This window comes from Schistocerca serialis, chromosome 1, assembly GCF_023864345.2.
Source record: "Schistocerca serialis cubense isolate TAMUIC-IGC-003099 chromosome 1, iqSchSeri2.2, whole genome shotgun sequence".
NCBI lineage: Eukaryota > Metazoa > Arthropoda > Insecta > Orthoptera > Acrididae > Schistocerca > Schistocerca serialis.
This window is the reverse complement of record NC_064638.1, coordinates 427,666,139-427,688,193: the sequence shown is the minus strand read 5'-3', so window position 1 is coordinate 427,688,193 and position 22,055 is coordinate 427,666,139. Positions and strand designations below refer to the sequence as shown.

General features: G+C 57.3%; 1 protein-coding gene, 2 non-coding genes and 3 pseudogenes across 3 annotated transcripts; all 6 read right to left on the bottom strand.

Moving 5' to 3' along the window:
- Positions 1–197: 197 nt before the first annotated feature.
- On the bottom strand, positions 198–2,933 carry LOC126479612 (uncharacterized). The gene has a single exon (XM_050103803.1). The coding sequence runs from the start codon at positions 2,931–2,933 to the stop codon at positions 198–200; it is 2,736 nt and encodes a 911-aa protein (XP_049959760.1).
- Positions 2,934–5,402: 2,469 nt separating this feature from the next.
- LOC126423866 (U2 spliceosomal RNA) lies at positions 5,403–5,514 on the bottom strand (annotated as a pseudogene).
- Positions 5,515–6,275: 761 nt separating this feature from the next.
- Positions 6,276–6,450, bottom strand: LOC126421218 (U2 spliceosomal RNA; annotated as a pseudogene).
- Positions 6,451–12,596: 6,146 nt separating this feature from the next.
- LOC126421207 (U2 spliceosomal RNA) lies at positions 12,597–12,771 on the bottom strand (annotated as a pseudogene).
- Positions 12,772–18,916: 6,145 nt separating this feature from the next.
- On the bottom strand, positions 18,917–19,109 carry LOC126420819 (U2 spliceosomal RNA). Its single transcript, XR_007576098.1, has one exon. It is a non-coding gene; the product is annotated as a U2 spliceosomal RNA (small nuclear RNA).
- Positions 19,110–19,854: 745 nt separating this feature from the next.
- Positions 19,855–20,054, bottom strand: LOC126423135 (U2 spliceosomal RNA). The gene has a single exon (XR_007576128.1). It is a non-coding gene; the product is annotated as a U2 spliceosomal RNA (small nuclear RNA).
- Between the last annotated feature and the right edge of the window lie 2,001 nt (positions 20,055–22,055).

Genomic DNA, 22,055 nt, shown 5'->3' with positions numbered 1-22,055 from the left:
GAGGGGCACCAGGCAGCACCGCACGCACCGCTACTGACTCGGCACTGCTGCAGTGCGGCGCGAAGATGGTGTAGCGCCGCGGTCCCGCGTCGTGGAGCAGAATCTCGACGCCGACGTCACGAAGGCACCGACCTCGAAGTTCTCCGACGACTGCAGTCTCGAAGGTCTCGCAGCCTGACGTCAGAGCATGCCACAGTCTAGGGGGACACATACTGGCGGTGGCCAGTAATGTGTTCCACGTAAATGTCGCGGGACCACTTGATGGTGTCAGACACCATCAGCCGCCGCATCAGTTGGCAGTAGCGGCTAGCGATGCCTAGGTGCCGAAGCACTGCATCGTTCTGGCGGTCCCACGCCCCCAGACTGCCGACAACCAGGGCGTCGACAGTGACGGAATAGCCGCGAGCGGCTAATCCGCGCGCAACGTCGGCGTACTTTATCCTCTTCAGTTGCCGAGCGTTGTCGAGCGCAATCCGCCTGTTCTCGAAGGGGATTGTCACATCGACGATGGTTACAGTCTTCGCGACCTCGTCAGTTATTACGAGGTCCGGACGCAGCCCACTGCTGTCCCCTATGACGGCTTGGTTGATCCTGATGTCAGGAACAGCAGTGTTTCCTCTTCTTGGCCGCCCTGCGACTGCTGTCGCGAGGCGGTTGAGGACCGCGTTGTGGCGATACTGCAGGGCTGCTGAGTGCACCATGCACGCGTTAATTACGTGCGGGAGCGTCTCGTTGTTGTGGCCACAGCGTCGGCAGGCTTTGTTGTTGTTGGCCCGCCCATCAAAGCGGCGACAACCGTTCAGAGGCACGACTCCGAGCCTGGCGCGATGGATAAAGCGCCAGTCTGCGAAGCGGGTGTATTTGCCTCCCGCTATGAAGTGGTTGGACGCTGTGGACTCCCTGGTGCACTCGAACACCTTCCCCTGGTCCGGTTTCCTGAGTAGAATGTGGCGCAGGCGCTGCCTCAGACACTCGCGGAGCGTCCGCGAGAGAAGACGTTTGGCGCCCCCTCCCACCCGGACATGCTCGACGCCAGTGTTGGCGGTGCGTCCCACGCTGTCATCATCGTGCTGCGGTCCATCGCCGCCATCTTCGAGGTGTCGTGTAGTCCCAGGCGCCGTCCCCTCCGTGGCCGGCTGCGTCACCCCTCCGATGCCGCCGTGTTCCGCGTCGTCAGCGATGGCGGGTCGGCCGCCGACCTCCACCTGCAACTCGGAAAGCAGTTCACTCCAGCGCCAGGTGACGCCACGCGGCGCTAGGCGCCTTGTGGCGTTCCTGACGCGCGTCCACAGTGACTGGATGTCACCTCCGTCGCGTGCGAGGTCACCCTCAGTGCTGCCGCTAAGGTAGGTGGCCAAGTCGGAACGACTCGGCTCCCTCCCCAGTCGGCGGCGCGCGGCCGTAGTTAGAGTGGCCCAGGCGATGTCGCGGACGGTGGCGTCGTCGCAGTGCAGCATGCGGAAGCCATGGACGATGGTGGAGATGTCCGCAGCGTCCGCGAGCGGCGTCAGGCCGCATCCTCCCTCTCCCAGCGCGAGGTACAGCTGTTCGGTGGACGCACGCTGTGGGAGGAACAGCCATGATTTGACAGCCGCTTTCACTGCCTTGTCGAGTGCAGATAGCGGCCCCTTGCGTACCGCTCCGCCCCGCATGACAAAGTCAAGCCTAGGGAGGAGAAAGACACGCACAGCGTCAATCTTCTGCCAGGGAGCCAGCAGGGAAGCGTCCAGGTGCTGCAAGTCGCGTCGAATTGCCGCGATCGCATCCGTTGGCGTCTGCGTGACTTTGTACCCGGTGGGAACGCCAAGATGGAGGTAGGCGTCACCCGCACCGAGCACGGCTGGTTCTCCCCCTTGCAGGGCGAATACCGAGCCTAGCGTCTGCCGACGGCGGATGTGAAGCGTGGCACACTTCGACGGCTTGAAGGTAAGCCCGGCCCACGTCGCCGCCTCACCCACAACATTGAGGAGCGTCTGCATCGCCTCCGAATCCCGCGCCAGAAGCACGATATCGTCCGCATACGCCAGTGCACTCACACTGACGCCGCTAAGCGGAATACCACACTCATTTCTGAGTGAGGTTGCGGCGCGAAGTACCGGCTCGAGCGCGAGATTAAAGACGATGGGCGACAGTGGACAGCCCTGCTTGACCCCTGCCTGGATCTCTATCTCCTCCGTTAGTCCGTCAGATGTACGGACGCGGGTGGAGCAACCATCGTACATGTCGGCAATTAGATGGTGCAATTGCTCTGGTAGTCCCATCCTGCTCAGTACTCCAAGGAGGTGAGCGTGAGGCACTGAACCGAAAGCATTCGCCAGATCAAGCCAAGCAAAGCATGCTTGGCCTCCCCTGCGCCTTGCATCGTCAATTGCCGTCTGCACAATGAAGTTGTGCTCGTAGCAGCCTTCAAACGTGCGGAAGCCCTTCTGTTCTGGGGAGAGCAGGTTCAACCGCTCTGCCCAGAGAGAAGTGCGGTCCGCAACGATTGCAGCAAAGAGCTTAGAGATGGTAGAGCTCAATGCTAAAGGCCGCCAGTTTGTCACGTCCGAGACGTCCCCTTTCTTGTGGATGAGGACGGTAGTGGATATTTTCCACTGCACCGGAGTCTTCCGCTCTTTCCAGCAGCGCGAGAAGATCTTAGCTAGCACGTGGCAGCCAGGATCCTCACGTCGCAAGTCCGAGTAGGTGACTCCGTCTGCCCCAGGAGCAGTATTGCTCGCCTTCTGGAGCCGCTGTTGCACCTCTGAAGGTGTGATCGGCAGCAGGACCTCCTCGCTGACATCAGGAGGCGTGGTGGCGGCAAAGTCCGGGACAGCAGCTGGTGCATCTGTAACAGAAAAGTCGGATTTGGAATATATTACCTTAAAGTGCTCCATGAGCACGTTGCCATCGATTTGGCAGTACGGCGACGTCTCGCCAAGGACGCGCTGCATCGCCTTGCGCCGGTCCGCGCGGTACAGCTTCTGAATCTCAGACGCTGCATTCGCGTCGTACCGACGCTCGGCGGCCGCCGCGCGCCGTGCGCCACGTCCACCGCGCCGCCCACCGCGGCCGCGTGTAGGGGCAGGGGGAGGGGGATTGGCAGCAGCGTCGGCGCGGCCCTGGCCGCGGTGCGCTGCTGCTGGTGGCCCATCCTGTCGTCCTCCGGCTGCCTGGCGTTGTGGCTTCGTCTCGGCGATCTCGGAGATGAAGTCCTCGACGACCGCGACGAATGCGTCCCACTGCTTGTCGTGGACGCTCTCCAGGGCCGCCAGCCAGCGCCGCTGCCTCTCCGTTAGCCGAGAGTCGGCCGAGGGAGGGGGGGGCGGAGCTGCCTCAGTTGCGCCCTGTTCGGAGGGTACAGGGGGGCCTGTCAGGTCTGGTGTAGGACGGGAGCCTTGCGGCGGAAGGTTGGGACTGGGCCGGGTGTTACGGCGTCGGCGTCTCCTCTTCTTGCTGCCAGTTCTGGGAGACGCATTTGCAGTCCCTCCGTTCACGTCGCGCCGCTCCGTCGTCTGCGTCGGTGGTGGTGCCGTGCTGCCATCTGGCGTGGGCCGCTCAGTGCTGCTTTCGATTGCCGCGCTGGTGACAGGTGGCGCAGCGGTAGCAGCAGGGGCCGGTGTAGCTTGCGCCGGCCTGGCGCTCGGGTCGGGCGCACCGCGGCTGGTGTTCGCCGCGCCGCCAACAGATGGCCCGGCGGTCGCCAGCGGCCCGCCGCCGGCGCGAGAAACACGGGGTGTAGCTCGCGCCGGCTGACCGGACGCGCCGGCTCGCCCCGGGCCGCTGCTACGTGGACTGGGTGCCCGACGATCGCTACCAGATGGCGCAGTGGTCGTAGGGGTGGCCGGTGTAGCCCGCGCCGGCCGGGCGTCTCGAGGTGTAGCTCGCGCCGGCCTGGCGCTCGGGCCCAGCGCACCGCGGCTGTTGTTCGCCGCGCCGCCAACAGATGGCCCAGCGGTCGCCCGCGCCCTGCCGCCGGCGCGAGATACACGAGGTGTAGCTCGCGCCGGCCGCCCAGGCGCGTTGGCTCGCGCCGGGCCGCTGTTACGCGGACTGGGCGGTATGATGCGCCGTCGGTCCGGGGGCGGTGGTCTGCGTCCTGCAGCACGGCGTCTGTCCCTCCGTGGGGTGACTACGTGCCACTCGTTGTCTGAAACAGAGGCTGCTTGTTTAGTAGCACTCCCTGCCTGAACGGAGACGGAGTGACGGGCGTCACTCGACGTAACCGCCGGCAGGGCAGAGGAAACGCGGCGCGTGTACGTCTGCGACCGCACAAGCACCACACCATCCGGTGCATCCGCCGGGCGCGCGGCCTTTGGTGCGTCAACCGGCGGCGCGGCTGCGCCGTGAATGACAACACCAACGGTCGCGGCGAGCGAGGCAGCCTGCCTGCCACTGCCCACCCGCACCGCAGAGCCACCTGTTGGCGGCGTAGCGAATGCGGGCGGCAGTCCCAGGCCGGTACCCACGCTCCCGACAGATGGCGGGCGGGAGGCGCCTGCGGCAGCCGCACGACGTGGCCAGCGTACGCCACTGGGTGCAATGGCCGGCGCGGGCGGCGGCGAGCCGCGGCCCATGCCGGACACTGCGCCTCTGGCCGGAGCGACGCGTTCGGCGGCAGGCGTCGGCAGCGTGCTGCCTTCACCTCCCGAACTTGCGCTCGGCACTCGTGGCGACGCGGGTGACGTCGCGGAGCGTGTCGGCAGGGGGATGCCAGACCTCCTCGGCGTGCGCACACAGAGTACACACGACGCGGGGGTGGCAACCACCGCCGTCCTGGGCGTCGCAGACGCCTGCACACTCACACAGGGTGAGGGCAAGGCAGCCTGTGAGCCCACCACGCTGCTGCGGGTCAGGACCGCCGCGTATGTTAATCCTAAGTCCAGCCGGTCTGTCCTACTAGCTTCGGGGACCGGACTGGGCTGTGGCCATAGCCCCTCTCTATTATCTAAGGCTAGGCGGCCTATGGTACTAACTTCCCGAGCCGCTTTCGCCTGTGGCTTTCGCCCAGCACTAACTAAGGACGAAGGGCCTGTCCTACTAGCTTCGGGGGCCCTCGCCTGTGACCTCCCGCCGGCTGACCTCTCTGGGTGCCCCAGACAGCCAGACACGGCATCGTGTCCCATACTCACTCTCCCCCGACTGGCAGCGCCGGGGGTTGCGGAATCTGCATTGCAGAGCCGCTGGTGTAACCGCAGCGTCTTCAGCCGCGGGTCGCGTCGGCCGCAAAACTGACACTCGAAAACGGGAACCGTTTCCGGGTCGTGCAGCCTCCTATAGTGGCGGAGAAGGGCCGAGTGGTCCTTGTACTCGCCAAAAGTAGGTCTCCCGGCAGCCTTGGTGACGAAGCAGATCCGGCAGCGGAAGACCTCCGCCGGCAGCGTCACCACAAGCTCCATTGTTCAGGTCGCGGACCTGAAACAGGAGAATAAAAGCGACCGCTTCCCGGTGCAGAAATCAGCCCATATCAGCCCATATTAAGCTGATAAGAACAGATACTACACTTTGATCTTAGCCAAAAGGCCGAGAAGCGATAAGGAAAAACCGCAAGTCGAAGGGCCTAAATGCTTGCAGCGTGTGCGCTCCACATGTGGGAGTGACACACGGTGGTACGGGCCGATATGGCAACAGGCGACCGTCGAAAACATCGCAAAAGCAAGTGCCGGAAGGAAGGAGAATTCGCGAGAGCACTCGTCAACAGCCCAGTACTACCCTCCATGGCGAACAGTAAACTGCGACTCCCATTTGAACGCCGCCGGCTGCCAGGGCAGTGGAGAAGCCGTGAGGCCGCCCCACAGCAGCGCCAGGCCGGCGCGAGCTACACCGGCGCGAGGCCGGCGCGAGCTACACCTAGCCGAGTGCTTACATCGTCCACCGCCTACTGCATACGTGTGTACACACGTATTCTGCGTGCGTGCGGCGGCGACGACGACGTTCGCGAGGAGCTAAGGATATAACTCCAAAAAATGTAATTAAAATTATCTGTGGCCGGACCATATGTGACGCCAACGAGGCATCCGAAGGCACTCTTCTGTGCCCATATAAATTACCAGCCTAGTGTAATGCGGCTGCAAGAGCGTTCCGGCTAACCGCAAAAAAAAAAAAAAAAAAAAAAAAAATAAAAAAAAAAAAAAAATAAATAAACTTCGTAAGATAATGTTAAATTAATTACAAGAAATCGAGGTGTGTAAGCAGCTAACTACTGGGCAAATCGACAACTACAACAAGTTTTGCTACCAGCGGAATATCTGATCACTGCAGAATATTAACCCATTTCAGGCTGTGTTTTAATTAATTTTAGGTGGGCCGATCCCGGCGGTACTGCAATGCCGGGCCAACCCGCGACAGAGGTGGAGCAAGCCCCTAGCACTCCGTCATGAGCCAAAAATGAGTTTAATATTCTGGTCCTGCGATGCAGGACGTATCAGATATTAAGCTGATAAGAACAGATACTACACTTTTTTTTTTTTTTTTTTTTTTTTTTTCTTCCTCCTTCCTCCCCTACAGCCCTACCTTGTCCTCTCCAAAAAATGCCGCCATCCTAGAGTGTCGACGCAGCACGCACAGGGTGCATGGAGTAGCAAGACTTGTTGCCAGGAACGAAATTAAAAGCGAGGGGCATACTCTGCTATGCCGCAGTGGGCGACGACACTGTACTCAGAAAGACACCTCGCTCTGCAGGTGTGAAGAAATAGTGAGTTGAGAACCAAAAAGGAAGAAAGAAAGAAAGCTAGAAATGAAAGGAAATTAAAAACAGGGACGGCAGCACACACAAGGGAAAATGAAACTGGCGAGATAATCCCATCGCCTAGAGAATTAACTAAGGAATAAGCTTCTAAGATTGATTGCGTGATTCCTATTTTTCCAATAAAGTTTTTGCAATAATTGTTCCAATTGCGAATCTGGGGTGAGTCAAGTCAGAGATTGGTGCAAAAAACCAGGGGCAATCCTAGGCAATGCCTGGACAAGGCGCCCTAGGCAACCTGGAACACCGTTTGATATCCATGGATCATTGCAATTTTCAAATACCGGGCAAAAGTGGTCGTATAGTTTCGAGCAGATTCCGCCACGCGATGCTGGCTCCACAGGTAGTCCATGAAAGAGACAGCATCGGCGAGGGAAAGGTCGTAGATCGTGAAAATGGTGTGGCCCAAGAGCCACACCATTGCGTTACGTCTTGGTCGGGGTTGTGTTTGAAGATCAGGTGTAAGGAACCAGTCGGTGGACACATTTGCTGGCGTCGTCCCACCGATCAGCGCTATGAGCACACGTGCAAGGGCCCACACTTCTGTGACGTGGGGGCAGAGGAGGCGATGCTCCCTGGTGTCAACGTCACCACAGCGGCCGCAAGCAGCCGAGGGTCGTAGGCGGATGGCCGCCAGGCGATGGTTAGTGGGGATTAAATTGTTGACTACACGGTACCATAGCGCCGAAACTGCGGTGGGAAGGGCTGAGTTGTTAATATTAGCCCAAACTTGGCGCCAGATGACCGACGGTCGTCTGTCCTCTAATTTATGTGGCGTGGGCTGGCCTCGGAGTGCCTGGTAAAGGCGCTTCGACGTGCGTGCCTTGTCAGTGGCCACTGTGAGGACATAACTGCGGTGGAAGTAATAGTCTCTGACCGTCGTCAGCCGGAACGGAATATGCGTCAAACAGACCGGTGCACGCGCCGAGTGTGGACGATAACGGTCGAAGAGGACCGCTGTAGTCCCACCGGGGTCGGCTTCGCGCAAAGCGGTGACACGGTGTATCAGAAGGGCCGCACATTTCCGGGAAAAGTCAATGAGGCCGAGGCCGCCATCGGCCTTCGGCAACGTACAGGTCAGCGCATCAACCTTGAACAGCGCATGCCGCCACAAGAGCCAGTATACTGCTTGCGAGATGGCTCGGCCGATCTGCTTCGGCAGCGTAAGGAGTTGGGCGACATACCATGCCCGTGAGAGGAGATAACCATTAATCAGCTGGATGCGTTGATGGAGGTCGAGCCGTCGATCAGCGTGGCTCACGCAAAGGCCCCTGATGCGTGTGAGAAGCCGCCGCCACGTGAGGGTTAACATACGCTGCGGACAGGCAGTCACCTCAAGACCCAAGATACGCTGTTCCCCCACAACGCGGTACCAGGGGCGTTCGACGGTCAATGATCGTGGCCCTAGCGGAAGCAACACGGTCTTGTTGGGATTTAACTGAGCACCGGAGGCCCGTTCATAAACGTCGAGAACGCGGCGAACGGAATCGATGTCCCTGGCGTTAGCAACGAACACACCAACGTCATCGGCGTAGGCTGCACAGCGGAAGGTGACGCCTGGGAGAGCGACACCGTCGACCAACCGGCCAATGTCACGCAGCAAGGGGTCCAGCGCTAAGGCAAACAAATACATCGACAAGGGACACCCCTGTCGAACTGACCGCCTGATGGGAATGGGGCGCGACCGGCAACCGTTCACCACGATAGTGGAATTCGCCCCATCCAAGAAGTGCCTGATGATGCGTATGAAGCGCTCCCCAAAACCCATCCGCGACATAACGCCCAGCAGGTAAGGGTGCGAGACCCTGTCAAAGGCACCGGCGAAGTCCAAGGAAAGAATGGCAGCCGGAGTGCGAGTGTCAGCGGTGAGGAAGACAACATCGCGGTACAGGGAAGCGGCGGTGAAGATGTTCCGACGCGAAACGCCACAGGATTGAGTGGGGCAAAGAACCTTAGTCATCGCCTGTTTGAGACGAGAGGCCACGCATCGTGCCACCAACTTATAGTCAGTGTTAAGGACAGTGATAGGACGCAGGTCTTGAGCTCGACAGTGACCAGTCACCTTTGGAATAAGGGCAATACGTCCAGATAAAAATTCGGCGGGTAAGTCGCATCCAGCAAAAATCTCCTCGCACATTTTGCAGAAACGGTCGCCGAGCAGGTCCCAAAATTGTTGGTAGAACTCATAAGGGAGACCGTCGGGGCCAGGTGACTTGCGTCCCGGACAGGCACGGAGGACAGATGTGAGGTCAGCGAGTGTCAGGGGCTCGGTTAAAGAGCCGCGGTCATGACGATCCAAAGAAGTTGGCACCCCACTGACTAGTGCACGTTGGGCGGCGACGTCGACCTCAACATCCTGGAAGAGGTGCGTGAAATGGTCCGTCAGGTGTTGGAGGACGTCACGGTTGTCCGTGATACGCGCACCATCGTCTGTCTTAAGGCGCAGAATGGTGTTCTTCTTGGCACGAGTTCGTTCAGAGGCAAGGTGATAAATGGATGGCTCCTCGCCTTCAATCAGGGATGCAGAACGACACCGCACCACCATACCATCGGCCTTCTCCCGAGAGAAGCGAAGGATTTGCGCCTTAATTTTGTTGAGGCGCATGTGGAGCTGATCGTACCTGTCAGCAGGAAGAGTCAGGGCGTCAGTGAGACACTGCTGATAGAAGGCCAACGTGCTACGTTTCCAGTGGGCGACGTCGCGACTATATTGCCGGATAACACGTCGCAGCCGGGGCTTCGCACAGCGGAGCCACCAAACCACCGTGGTAGGGTACCGGGAAGTGTCCACGAGACAATCCTGCCACGTTTTCGTGACGAGAGCACGAAGTTCGGGCAGGGATAGATGAAGGGTATTCATTTTCCAAGAGGTGCCACGAGGAACCGGGACGGGACCCGCGATACGCAAGGAACACGAGTACGCACAGTGGTCACTAAAGGCCACGGGTATGACTTGGACGGCACAAAGGGCGGGAGTCAAATCAGCCGAGACATAAACACGATCAATACGGCTGGCTCCAGTGGGATAGATGTGGGTAAATTGCGTGTAGGCGGGATGGAAGTGGCGCCACGTATCAGTAAGGTCAGCCGCCTGAAGGAGTGAAGCGAGCGCTTCACACCGCATAGGCGTCGGGACCTGGTCAACTCCGGCTACCACACAGTTGAAGTCTCCGCCAAAGACGATAGGGCGACGAGCTGCTAAGAAAGGGGGGAGATCAGACTGAAAAAGTGTTGTTCTATCATGCCTGTGGTTAGCACCTGAAGGAGCATAGACATTTAGAAAAAGGACATCTTGAAGGATACATGCAAGGACGCGACCGTTGGGTAGCGTGGTAACATGGGATGGAGTGAATTCTGATCGGTAGAGCAAAGCAGTACCCCGCCGGGCGTCAGGGTCGATGTTATACAGTGCCTCATAACCAACCAGGTCAGATAGAAAAGGGGCACAAACCTCCTGGAGAAATACCACATCAAACGCACCAAGGCGGAGAAAGTCCTTCAGAGTTCGAAGTTTGACCGGGTTGGAGATGGAGTTAATGTTGACCGTTAAAAGGGAGAGGGCTCCCGGCGGACGGTCAAAGGCAGGCATGGGAGAGCAACACAGAGGAGACAACGGCAGATAGAGTCACGGCCGTAGGGAAGCAGGTGTGGAAACATCCACACCGGAACCCAGCGATATCACCCCGGATGGGAGAAACAAATACGAAGCAGCTCATGTGGGGAAAGGCCCACTCAATCACGCATGTCATCGCCCTCGTCGTCAGCCCAGTTCAGGCCTCCCCCATCAGCAGGATAGTCTGAGCCAGGCGGCGCGGACACGTCGGACACAGTAGGATGTGAAAGGGTACGAGTACGCTGCATTGGTTGGTCGCTACCCTGGTCATGTTTTCGTTTTGCAGGGATCGCTCCCCGATCTCGCGATGAACTGATAAGAGCCTCTAGTTGCCGAGCAGTTTGCCGCATACCGCCCGAGCGATCAGCGGAAACAGAGCGGGAAACCGAGGAGGCCTGAGAGTCAGCCTCACTGCCGCTCTCAGGGGGACGGAAACCGTCCGCCTCCTCCGCCGGCTGGTCCGGGTTCGCCTTCTTGCGCCGATGACGACGGCGGGGGGACTTAGCGTCATCTGCCGGGAGGGGCGGGGTAGGAAGAACGACCTCCATCTGTTCGACAGCGACCACATCACTCGCCATATCAGGCACATCAGACGCCGCCGGCGGTACCGCCACAACGGGCGCCTGGTCCGGGACGGGTCTGTCAACCGGTGCACTGGGTGCCAGTTGCACCGCTTCTGGCGGGGGCGACACGTCAGTTCGCTCAGCGGGACGGGGGGCAGCGCCCGCCACTACCTCGCTGAGGAGAGGCACAAGGTTGGTACCAGCAGTGCGTTCCCGCGGCAGTTGCACAGGACGCCGGCGCGGGCACTCCACGCGGAGATGCTCCGTCGATTGACAAAGGGAGCAAGTCTGCGGCTGCCCAATATAGGTGACCTGGGCCCTGGTACTCGCAATATTTATATACGATGGGATGTGCTGGCGGAGGTCCATGCGGACACTACGAACGCCGCTGTTGCCCTGGAAACGGTAGGCACTGCCCCACTTCTCATTCGTGATGCTGAGCACCGTGCCATACCGCGACAGGACACGGCCGATTACGTCATTGGGACACTCAGGGGGTACGTTAAATACCCGCACAGTCCGTATCCCAAAGCCAGATGGCACTATATGCACTGTTCCGACAGTTCCATCGAAGTAGCGGAACGGATGTTCGCCCGCGAGTGCCAGGCCATACTTTTCGTATTTCTCCTGGTCGAGAAATTTCACGAATAACGAGAATAAGACAAAATCCAGTTGAAAGGTGTCGACGTCATTTTCCGGTACTTTCAGATCACCAAATATCCATTCCTGTATTTCAAAGGCCGTAGGCCGTCTCGCTGCTCTGTCGAATACGCATTGAATACTGTTCGACCGGTTCGACATATTCACCGCAAAAATATCAACGCTGGAAAAACCAAGAACAAACGAAACGACCACGAAACGCGACTCGCGACCCGCTACAGAGCACAACGGACCGCTCCGACCGCGGGGTGCTTCTTAGCCAAAAGGCCGAGAAGCGATAAGGAAAAACCGCAGTCGAAGGGCCTAAATGCTTGCAGCGTGTGCGCTCCACATGTGGGAGTGACACACGGTGGTACGGGCCGATATGGCAACAGGCGACCGTCGAAAACATCGCAAAAGCAAGTGCCGGAAGGAAGGACAATTCGCGAGAGCACTCGTCAACAGCCCAGTACTACCCTCCATGGCGAACAGTAAACTGCGACTCCCATTTGACCGCCGCTGGCTGCCAGGGCAGTGGAGAAGCCGTGAGGCCGCCCCACAGCAGCGCCAGGCCGGCGCGAGCTACACCGGCGCGAGGCCGGCGCGAGCTACACCTAGCCGAGTGCTTACATCGTCCACCGCCTACTGCATACGTGTGTACACACGTATTCTGCGTGCGTGCGGCGGCGACGACGACGTTCGCGAGGAGCTAAGGATATAACTCCAAAAAATTTAATTAAAATTATCTGTGGCCGGACCATATGTGACGCCAACGAGGCATCCGAAGGCACCCTTCTGTGCCCACATAAATAACCAGCCTAGTGTAATGCGGCTGCAAGAGCGTTCCGGCTAACCGCAAAAAAAAAAAAAAAAAATAAAAAATAAAAAAAAAAAAAATAAATAAACTTCGTAAGATAATGTTAAATTAATTACAAGAAATCGAGGTGTGTAAGCAGCTAACTACTGGGCAAATCGACAACTACAACAAGTTTTGCTACCAGCGGAATATCTGATCACTGCAGAATATTAACCCATTTCAGGCTGTGTTTTAATTAATTTTAGGTGGGCCGATCCCGGCGGTACTGCAATGCCGGGCCAACCCGCGACAGAGGTGGAGCAAGCCCCTAGCACTCCGTCATGAGCCAAAAATGAGTTTAATATTCTGGTCCTGCGATGCAGGACGTATCAGATATTAAGCTGATAAGAACAGATACTACACTTTTTTTTTTTTTTTTTTTTTTTTTTCTTCCTCCTTCCTCCCCTACAGCCCTACCTTGTCCTCTCCAAAAAATGCCGCCATCCTAGAGTGTCGACGCAGCACGCACAGGGTGCATGGAGTAGCAAGACTTGTTGCCAGGAACGAAATTAAAAGCGAGGGGCATACTCTGCTATGCCGCAGTGGGCGACGACACTGTACTCAGAAAGACACCTCGCTCTGCAGGTGTGAAGAAATAGTGAGTTGAGAACCAAAAAGGAAGAAAGAAAGAAAGCTAGAAATGAAAGGAAATTAAAAACAGGGACGGCAGCACACACAAGGGAAAATGAAACTGGCGAGATAATCCCATCGCCTAGAGAATTAACTAAGGAATAAGCTTCTAAGATTGATTGCGTGATTCCTATTTTTCCAATAAAGTTTTTGCAATAATTGTTCCAATTGCGAATCTGGGGTGAGTCAAGTCAGAGATTGGTGCAAAAAACCAGGGGCAATCCTAGGCAATGCCTGGACAAGGCGCCCTAGGCAACCTGGAACACCGTTTGATATCCATGGATCATTGCAATTTTCAAATACCGGGCAAAAGTGGTCGTATAGTTTCGAGCAGATTCCGCCACGCGATGCTGGCTCCACAGGTAGTCCATGAAAGAGACAGCATCGGCGAGGGAAAGGTCGTAGATCGTGAAAATGGTGTGGCCCAAGAGCCACACCATTGCGTTACGTCTTGGTCGGGGTTGTGTTTGAAGATCAGGTGTAAGGAACCAGTCGGTGGACACATTTGCTGGCGTCGTCCCACCGATCAGCGCTATGAGCACACGTGCAAGGGCCCACACTTCTGTGACGTGGGGGCAGAGGAGGCGATGCTCCCTGGTGTCAACGTCACCACAGCGGCCGCAAGCAGCCGAGGGTCGTAGGCGGATGGCCGCCAGGCGATGGTTAGTGGGGATTAAATTGTTGACTACACGGTACCATAGCGCCGAAACTGCGGTGGGAAGGGCTGAGTTGTTAATATTAGCCCAAACTTGGCGCCAGATGACCGACGGTCGTCTGTCCTCTAATTTATGTGGCGTGGGCTGGCCTCGGAGTGCCTGGTAAAGGCGCTTCGACGTGCGTGCCTTGTCAGTGGCCACTGTGAGGACATAACTGCGGTGGAAGTAATAGTCTCTGACCGTCGTCAGCCGGAACGGAATATGCGTCAAACAGACCGGTGCACGCGCCGAGTGTGGACGATAACGGTCGAAGAGGACCGCTGTAGTCCCACCGGGGTCGGCTTCGCGCAAAGCGGTGACACGGTGTATCAGAAGGGCCGCACATTTCCGGGAAAAGTCAATGAGGCCGAGGCCGCCATCGGCCTTCGGCAACGTACAGGTCAGCGCATCAACCTTGAACAGCGCATGCCGCCACAAGAGCCAGTATACTGCTTGCGAGATGGCTCGGCCGATCTGCTTCGGCAGCGTAAGGAGTTGGGCGACATACCATGCCCGTGAGAGGAGATAACCATTAATCAGCTGGATGCGTTGATGGAGGTCGAGCCGTCGATCAGCGTGGCTCACGCAAAGGCCCCTGATGCGTGTGAGAAGCCGCCGCCACGTGAGGGTTAACATACGCTGCGGACAGGCAGTCACCTCAAGACCCAAGATACGCTGTTCCCCCACAACGCGGTACCAGGGGCGTTCGACGGTCAATGATCGTGGCCCTAGCGGAAGCAACACGGTCTTGTTGGGATTTAACTGAGCACCGGAGGCCCGTTCATAAACGTCGAGAACGCGGCGAACGGAATCGATGTCCCTGGCGTTAGCAACGAACACACCAACGTCATCGGCGTAGGCTGCACAGCGGAAGGTGACGCCTGGGAGAGCGACACCGTCGACCAACCGGCCAATGTCACGCAGCAAGGGGTCCAGCGCTAAGGCAAACAAATACATCGACAAGGGACACCCCTGTCGAACTGACCGCCTGATGGGAATGGGGCGCGACCGGCAACCGTTCACCACGATAGTGGAATTCGCCCCATCCAAGAAGTGCCGGATGATGCGTATGAAGCGCTCCCCAAAACCCATCCGCGACATAACGCCCAGCAGGTAAGGGTGCGAGACCCTGTCAAAGGCACCGGCGAAGTCCAAGGAAAGAATGGCAGCCGGAGTGCGAGTGTCAGCGGTGAGGAAGACAACATCGCGGTACAGGGAAGCGGCGGTGAAGATGTTCCGACGCGAAACGCCACAGGATTGAGTGGGGCAAAGAACCTTAGTCATCGCCTGTTTGAGACGAGAGGCCACGCATCGTGCCACCAACTTATAGTCAGTGTTAAGGACAGTGATAGGACGCAGGTCTTGAGCTCGACAGTGACCAGTCACCTTTGGAATAAGGGCAATACGTCCAGATAAAAATTCGGCGGGTAAGTCGCATCCAGCAAAAATCTCCTCGCACATTTTGCAGAAACGGTCGCCGAGCAGGTCCCAAAATTGTTGGTAGAACTCATAAGGGAGACCGTCGGGGCCAGGTGACTTGCGTCCCGGACAGGCACGGAGGACAGATGTGAGGTCAGCGAGTGTCAGGGGCTCGGTTAAAGAGCCGCGGTCATGACGATCCAAAGAAGTTGGCACCCCACTGACTAGTGCACGTTGGGCGGCGACGTCGACCTCAACATCCTGGAAGAGGTGCGTGAAATGGTCCGTCAGGTGTTGGAGGACGTCACGGTTGTCCGTGATACGCGCACCATCGTCTGTCTTAAGGCGCAGAATGGTGTTCTTCTTGGCACGAGTTCGTTCAGAGGCAAGGTGATAAATGGATGGCTCCTCGCCTTCAATCAGGGATGCAGAACGACACCGCACCACCATACCATCGGCCTTCTCCCGAGAGAAGCGAAGGATTTGCGCCTTAATTTTGTTGAGGCGCATGTGGAGCTGATCGTACCTGTCAGCAGGAAGAGTCAGGGCGTCAGTGAGACACTGCTGATAGAAGGCCAACGTGCTACGTTTCCAGTGGGCGACGTCGCGACTATATTGCCGGATAACACGTCGCAGCCGGGGCTTCGCACAGCGGAGCCACCAAACCACCGTGGTAGGGTACCGGGAAGTGTCCACGAGACAATCCTGCCACGTTTTCGTGACGAGAGCACGAAGTTCGGGCAGGGATAGATGAAGGGTATTCATTTTCCAAGAGGTGCCACGAGGAACCGGGACGGGACCCGCGATACGCAAGGAACACGAGTACGCACAGTGGTCACTAAAGGCCACGGGTATGACTTGGACGGCACAAAGGGCGGGAGTCAAATCAGCCGAGACATAAACACGATCAATACGGCTGGCTCCAGTGGGATAGATGTGGGTAAATTGCGTGTAGGCGGGATGGAAGTGGCGCCACGTATCAGTAAGGTCAGCCGCCTGAAGGAGTGAAGCGAGCGCTTCACACCGCATAGGCGTCGGGACCTGGTCAACTCCGGCTACCACACAGTTGAAGTCTCCGCCAAAGACGATAGGGCGACGAGCTGCTAAGAAAGGGGGGAGATCAGACTGAAAAAGTGTTGTTCTATCATGCCTGTGGTTAGCACCTGAAGGAGCATAGACATTTAGAAAAAGGACATCTTGAAGGATACATGCAAGGACGCGACCGTTGGGTAGCGTGGTAACATGGGATGGAGTGAATTCTGATCGGTAGAGCAAAGCAGTACCCCGCCGGGCGTCAGGGTCGATGTTATACAGTGCCTCATAACCAACCAGGTCAGATAGAAAAGGGGCACAAACCTCCTGGAGAAATACCACATCAAACGCACCAAGGCGGAGAAAGTCCTTCAGAGTTCGAAGTTTGACCGGGTTGGAGATGGAGTTAATGTTGACCGTTAAAAGGGAGAGGGCTCCCGGCGGACGGTCAAAGGCAGGCATGGGAGAGCAACACAGAGGAGACAACGGCAGATAGAGTCACGGCCGTAGGGAAGCAGGTGTGGAAACATCCACACCGGAACCCAGCGATATCACCCCGGATGGGAGAAACAAATACGAAGCAGCTCATGTGGGGAAAGGCCCACTCAATCACGCATGTCATCGCCCTCGTCGTCAGCCCAGTTCAGGCCTCCCCCATCAGCAGGATAGTCTGAGCCAGGCGGCGCGGACACGTCGGACACAGTAGGATGTGAAAGGGTACGAGTACGCTGCATTGGTTGGTCGCTACCCTGGTCATGTTTTCGTTTTGCAGGGATCGCTCCCCGATCTCGCGATGAACTGATAAGAGCCTCTAGTTGCCGAGCAGTTTGCCGCATACCGCCCGAGCGATCAGCGGAAACAGAGCGGGAAACCGAGGAGGCCTGAGAGTCAGCCTCACTGCCGCTCTCAGGGGGACGGAAACCGTCCGCCTCCTCCGCCGGCTGGTCCGGGTTCGCCTTCTTGCGCCGATGACGACGGCGGGGGGACTTAGCGTCATCTGCCGGGAGGGGCGGGGTAGGAAGAACGACCTCCATCTGTTCGACAGCGACCACATCACTCGCCATATCAGGCACATCAGACGCCGCCGGCGGTACCGCCACAACGGGCGCCTGGTCCGGGACGGGTCTGTCAACCGGTGCACTGGGTGCCAGTTGCACCGCTTCTGGCGGGGGCGACACGTCAGTTCGCTCAGCGGGACGGGGGGCAGCGCCCGCCACTACCTCGCTGAGGAGAGGCACAAGGTTGGTACCAGCAGTGCGTTCCCGCGGCAGTTGCACAGGACGCCGGCGCGGGCACTCCACGCGGAGATGCTCCGTCGATTGACAAAGGGAGCAAGTCTGCGGCTGCCCAATATAGGTGACCTGGGCCCTGGTACTCGCAATATTTATATACGATGGGATGTGCTGGCGGAGGTCCATGCGGACACTACGAACGCCGCTGTTGCCCTGGAAACGGTAGGCACTGCCCCACTTCTCATTCGTGATGCTGAGCACCGTGCCATACCGCGACAGGACACGGCCGATTACGTCATTGGGACACTCAGGGGGTACGTTAAATACCCGCACAGTCCGTATCCCAAAGCCAGATGGCACTATATGCACTGTTCCGACAGTTCCATCGAAGTAGCGGAACGGATGTTCGCCCGCGAGTGCCAGGCCATACTTTTCGTATTTCTCCTGGTCGAGAAATTTCACGAATAACGAGAATAAGACAAAATCCAGTTGAAAGGTGTCGACGTCATTTTCCGGTACTTTCAGATCACCAAATATCCATTCCTGTATTTCAAAGGCCGTAGGCCGTCTCGCTGCTCTGTCGAATACGCATTGAATACTGTTCGACCGGTTCGACATATTCACCGCAAAAATATCAACGCTGGAAAAACCAAGAACAAACGAAACGACCACGAAACGCGACTCGCGACCCGCTACAGAGCACAACGGACCGCTCCGACCGCGGGGTGCTTCTTAGCCAAAAGGCCGAGAAGCGATAAGGAAAAACCGCAGTCGAAGGGCCTAAATGCTTGCAGCGTGTGCGCTCCACATGTGGGAGTGACACACGGTGGTACGGGCCGATATGGCAACAGGCGACCGTCGAAAACATCGCAAAAGCAAGTGCCGGAAGGAAGGACAATTCGCGAGAGCACTCGTCAACAGCCCAGTACTACCCTCCATGGCGAACAGTAAACTGCGACTCCCATTTGACCGCCGCTGGCTGCCAGGGCAGTGGAGAAGCCGTGAGGCCGCCCCACAGCAGCGCCAGGCCGGCGCGAGCTACACCGGCGCGAGGCCGGCGCGAGCTACACCTAGCCGAGTGCTTACATCGTCCACCGCCTACTGCATACGTGTGTACACACGTATTCTGCGTGCGTGCGGCGGCGACGACGACGTTCGCGAGGAGCTAAGGATATAACTCCAAAAAATTTAATTAAAATTATCTGTGGCCGGACCATATGTGACGCCAACGAGGCATCCGAAGGCACCCTTCTGTGCCCACATAAATAACCAGCCTAGTGTAATGCGGCTGCAAGAGCGTTCCGGCTAACCGCAAAAAAAAAAAAAAAAAATAAAAAATAAAAAAAAAAAAAATAAATAAACTTCGTAAGATAATGTTAAATTAATTACAAGAAATCGAGGTGTGTAAGCAGCTAACTACTGGGCAAATCGACAACTACAACAAGTTTTGCTACCAGCGGAATATCTGATCACTGCAGAATATTAACCCATTTCAGGCTGTGTTTTAATTAATTTTAGGTGGGCCGATCCCGGCGGTACTGCAATGCCGGGCCAACCCGCGACAGAGGTGGAGCAAGCCCCTAGCACTCCGTCATGAGCCAAAAATGAGTTTAATATTCTGGTCCTGCGATGCAGGACGTATCAGATATTAAGCTGATAAGAACAGATACTACACTTTGATCTTAGCCAAAAGGCCGAGAAGCGATAAGGAAAAACCGCAAGTCGAAGGGCCTAAATGCTTGCAGCGTGTGCGCTCCACATGTGGGAGTGACACACGGTGGTACGGGCCGATATGGCAACAGGCGACCGTCGAAAACATCGCAAAAGCAAGTGCCGGAAGGAAGGAGAATTCGCGAGAGCACTCGTCAACAGCCCAGTACTACCCTCCATGGCGAACAGTAAACTGCGACTCCCATTTGAACGCCGCCGGCTGCCAGGGCAGTGGAGAAGCCGTGAGGCCGCCCCACAGCAGCGCCAGGCCGGCGCGAGCTACACCGGCGCGAGGCCGGCGCGAGCTACACCTAGCCGAGTGCTTACATCGTCCACCGCCTACTGCATACGTGTGTACACACGTATTCTGCGTGCGTGCGGCGGCGACGACGACGTTCGCGAGGAGCTAAGGATATAACTCCAAAAAATGTAATTAAAATTATCTGTGGCCGGACCATATGTGACGCCAACGAGGCATCCGAAGGCACTCTTCTGTGCCCATATAAATTACCAGCCTAGTGTAATGCGGCTGCAAGAGCGGTCCAGCTAACCGCAAAAAAAAAAAAAAAAAAAAAAATAAATAAATAAATTTCGTAAGATAATGTTAAATTAATTACAAGAAATCGTGGTGTGTAAGCAGCTAACTACTGGGCAAATCGACAACTACAACAAGTTTTGCTACCAGCGGAATATCTGATCACTGCAGAATATTAACCCATTTCAGGCTGTGTTTTAATTAATTTTAGGTGGGCCGATCCCGGCGGTACTGCAATGCCGGGCCAACCCGCGACAGAGGTGGAGCAAGCCCCTAGCACTCCGTCATGAGCCAAAAATGAGTTTAATATTCTGGTCCTGCGATGCAGGACGTATCAGATATTAAGCTGATAAGAACAGATTTTTTATTTTCCGAGATAATTCTTAGTTACAGTTTTAAGAAGTATAAATTTAAGAAAAAATATTCATGACTCTATACAATGCGAGTTTTACAAATTTGTTAAGTTTAGATAAAATAAAATTTAGAAAAACGGTTCTAACCGTACTTAAGTAATTGAACCTTATTCTAACTCGTGGGTTAAGCCCACTACTTAAATATTGGAAGGCCGCGTTAGGCGCGGATGCTTAAGTATATTACCTTAAGATTAATACCGCGGTAGGCGCGGCCTTAGATAATTTCAGAACGGGGAAGGTTGGAGCTAGTTTAGGATCTATTTTGTTTATTACATTCTTCTCCATGCCCTGACAGCACACTGCACATGCACGGCTGCCAGCGGCTGGTGTGCCACGCACGCAGGCGGGTCACACACAGCCGGACTTCTCCCCTCTGTCCGCCTTGCGGCAGACGTCACCGGGGTGTCGTGGCAGGAGGGCGTTGCTTCCCACGCTGGCTGGAGACTGCCGGGCAGTAGGCACACGTTTGGCGCCGCCTAGCACCGCGCCAACCGAGGTGGGGGCCATATTCGGCGGACACCACGGAGGGAGGGGCACCAGGCAGCACCGCACGCACCGCTACTGACTCGGCACTGCTGCAGTGCGGCGCGAAGATGGTGTAGCGCCGCAGGTCCCGCGTCGTGGAGGAGAATCTCGACGCCGACGTCACGAAGGCACCGACCTCGAAGTTCTCCGACGACTGCAGTCTCGAGGGTCTCGCAGCCTGACGTCAGAGCATGCCACAGTCTAGGGGGACACATACTGGCGGTGGCCAGTAATGTGTTCCACGTAAATGTCGCGGGACCACTTGATGGTGTCAGACACCATCAGCCGCCGCATCAGTTGGCAGTAGCGGCTAGCGATGCCTAGGTGCCGAAGCACTGCATCGTTCTGGCGGTCCCACGCCCCCAGACTGCCAACAACCAGGGCGTCGACAGTGACGGAATAGCCGCGAGCGGCTAATCCGCGCGCAACGTTGGCGTACTTTATCCTCTTCAGTTGCCGAGCGTTGTCGAGCGCAATCCGCCTATTCTCGAAGGGGATTGTCACATCGACGATGGTCACAGTCTTAGCGGCCTCGTCAGTTATTACGAGGTCCGGACGCAGCCCACTGCTGTCCCCTATGACGGCTTGGTTGATCCTGATGTCAGGAACAGCAGCGTTTCCTCTCCTTGGCCGCCCAGCGACTGCTGTCGCGAGGCGGTTGAGGACCGCGTTGTGGCGATACTGCAGGGCTGCTGAGTGCACCATGCACGCGTTGATCACGTGCGGGAGCGTCTCGTTGTTGTGGCCACAGCGTCGGCAGGCTTTGTTGTTGTTTGCCCGCCCATCAAAGCGGCGACAACCGTTCAGAGGCACGACTCCGAGCCTGGCGCGATGGATGAAGCGCCAGTCTGCGAAGCGGGTGTATTTGCCTCCCGCTATGAAGTGGTTGGACGCTGTGGACTCCCTGGTACACTCGAACACCTTCCCCTGGTCAGGTTTCCTGAGTAGGAGGTTGCGCAGGCGCTGCCTCAGACACTCGCGGAGCGTCCGCGAGAGAAGACGTTTGGCGCCCCCTCCCACCCGGACATGCTCGACGCCAGTGTTGACGGTGCGTCCCACGCTGTCATCATCGTGTTGCGGTCCATCGCCGCCATCATCGAGGTGTCGTGTAGTCACAGGCGCCGTCCCCTCCGTGGCCGGCTGCGTCACCCCTCCGATGCCGCCGTGTTCCGCGTCGTCAGCGATGGCGGGTCGGCCGCCGACCTCCACCTGCAACTCAGAAAGCAGCTCACTCCAGCGCCAAGTGACGCCACGCGGCGCTAGGCGCCTTGTGGCGTTCCTGACGCGCGTCCACAGTGACTGGATGTCACCTCCGTCGCGTGCGAGGTCACCCTCAGTGCTGCCGCTAAGGTAGGTGGCCAAGTCGGAACGACTCGGCTCCCTCCCCAGTCGGCGGCGCGCGGCCGTAGATAGTGTGGCCCAGGCGATGTCTCGGACGGTGGCGTCGTCGCAGTGCAGCATGCGGAAGC

Bases quoted from the DNA above. Each gene is read 5' to 3' on its own strand.
- LOC126479612 (XM_050103803.1), bottom strand. From the start codon at position 2,933: ATGCAGCGCGTCCTTGGCGAGACGTCGCCGTACTGCCAAATCGATGGC.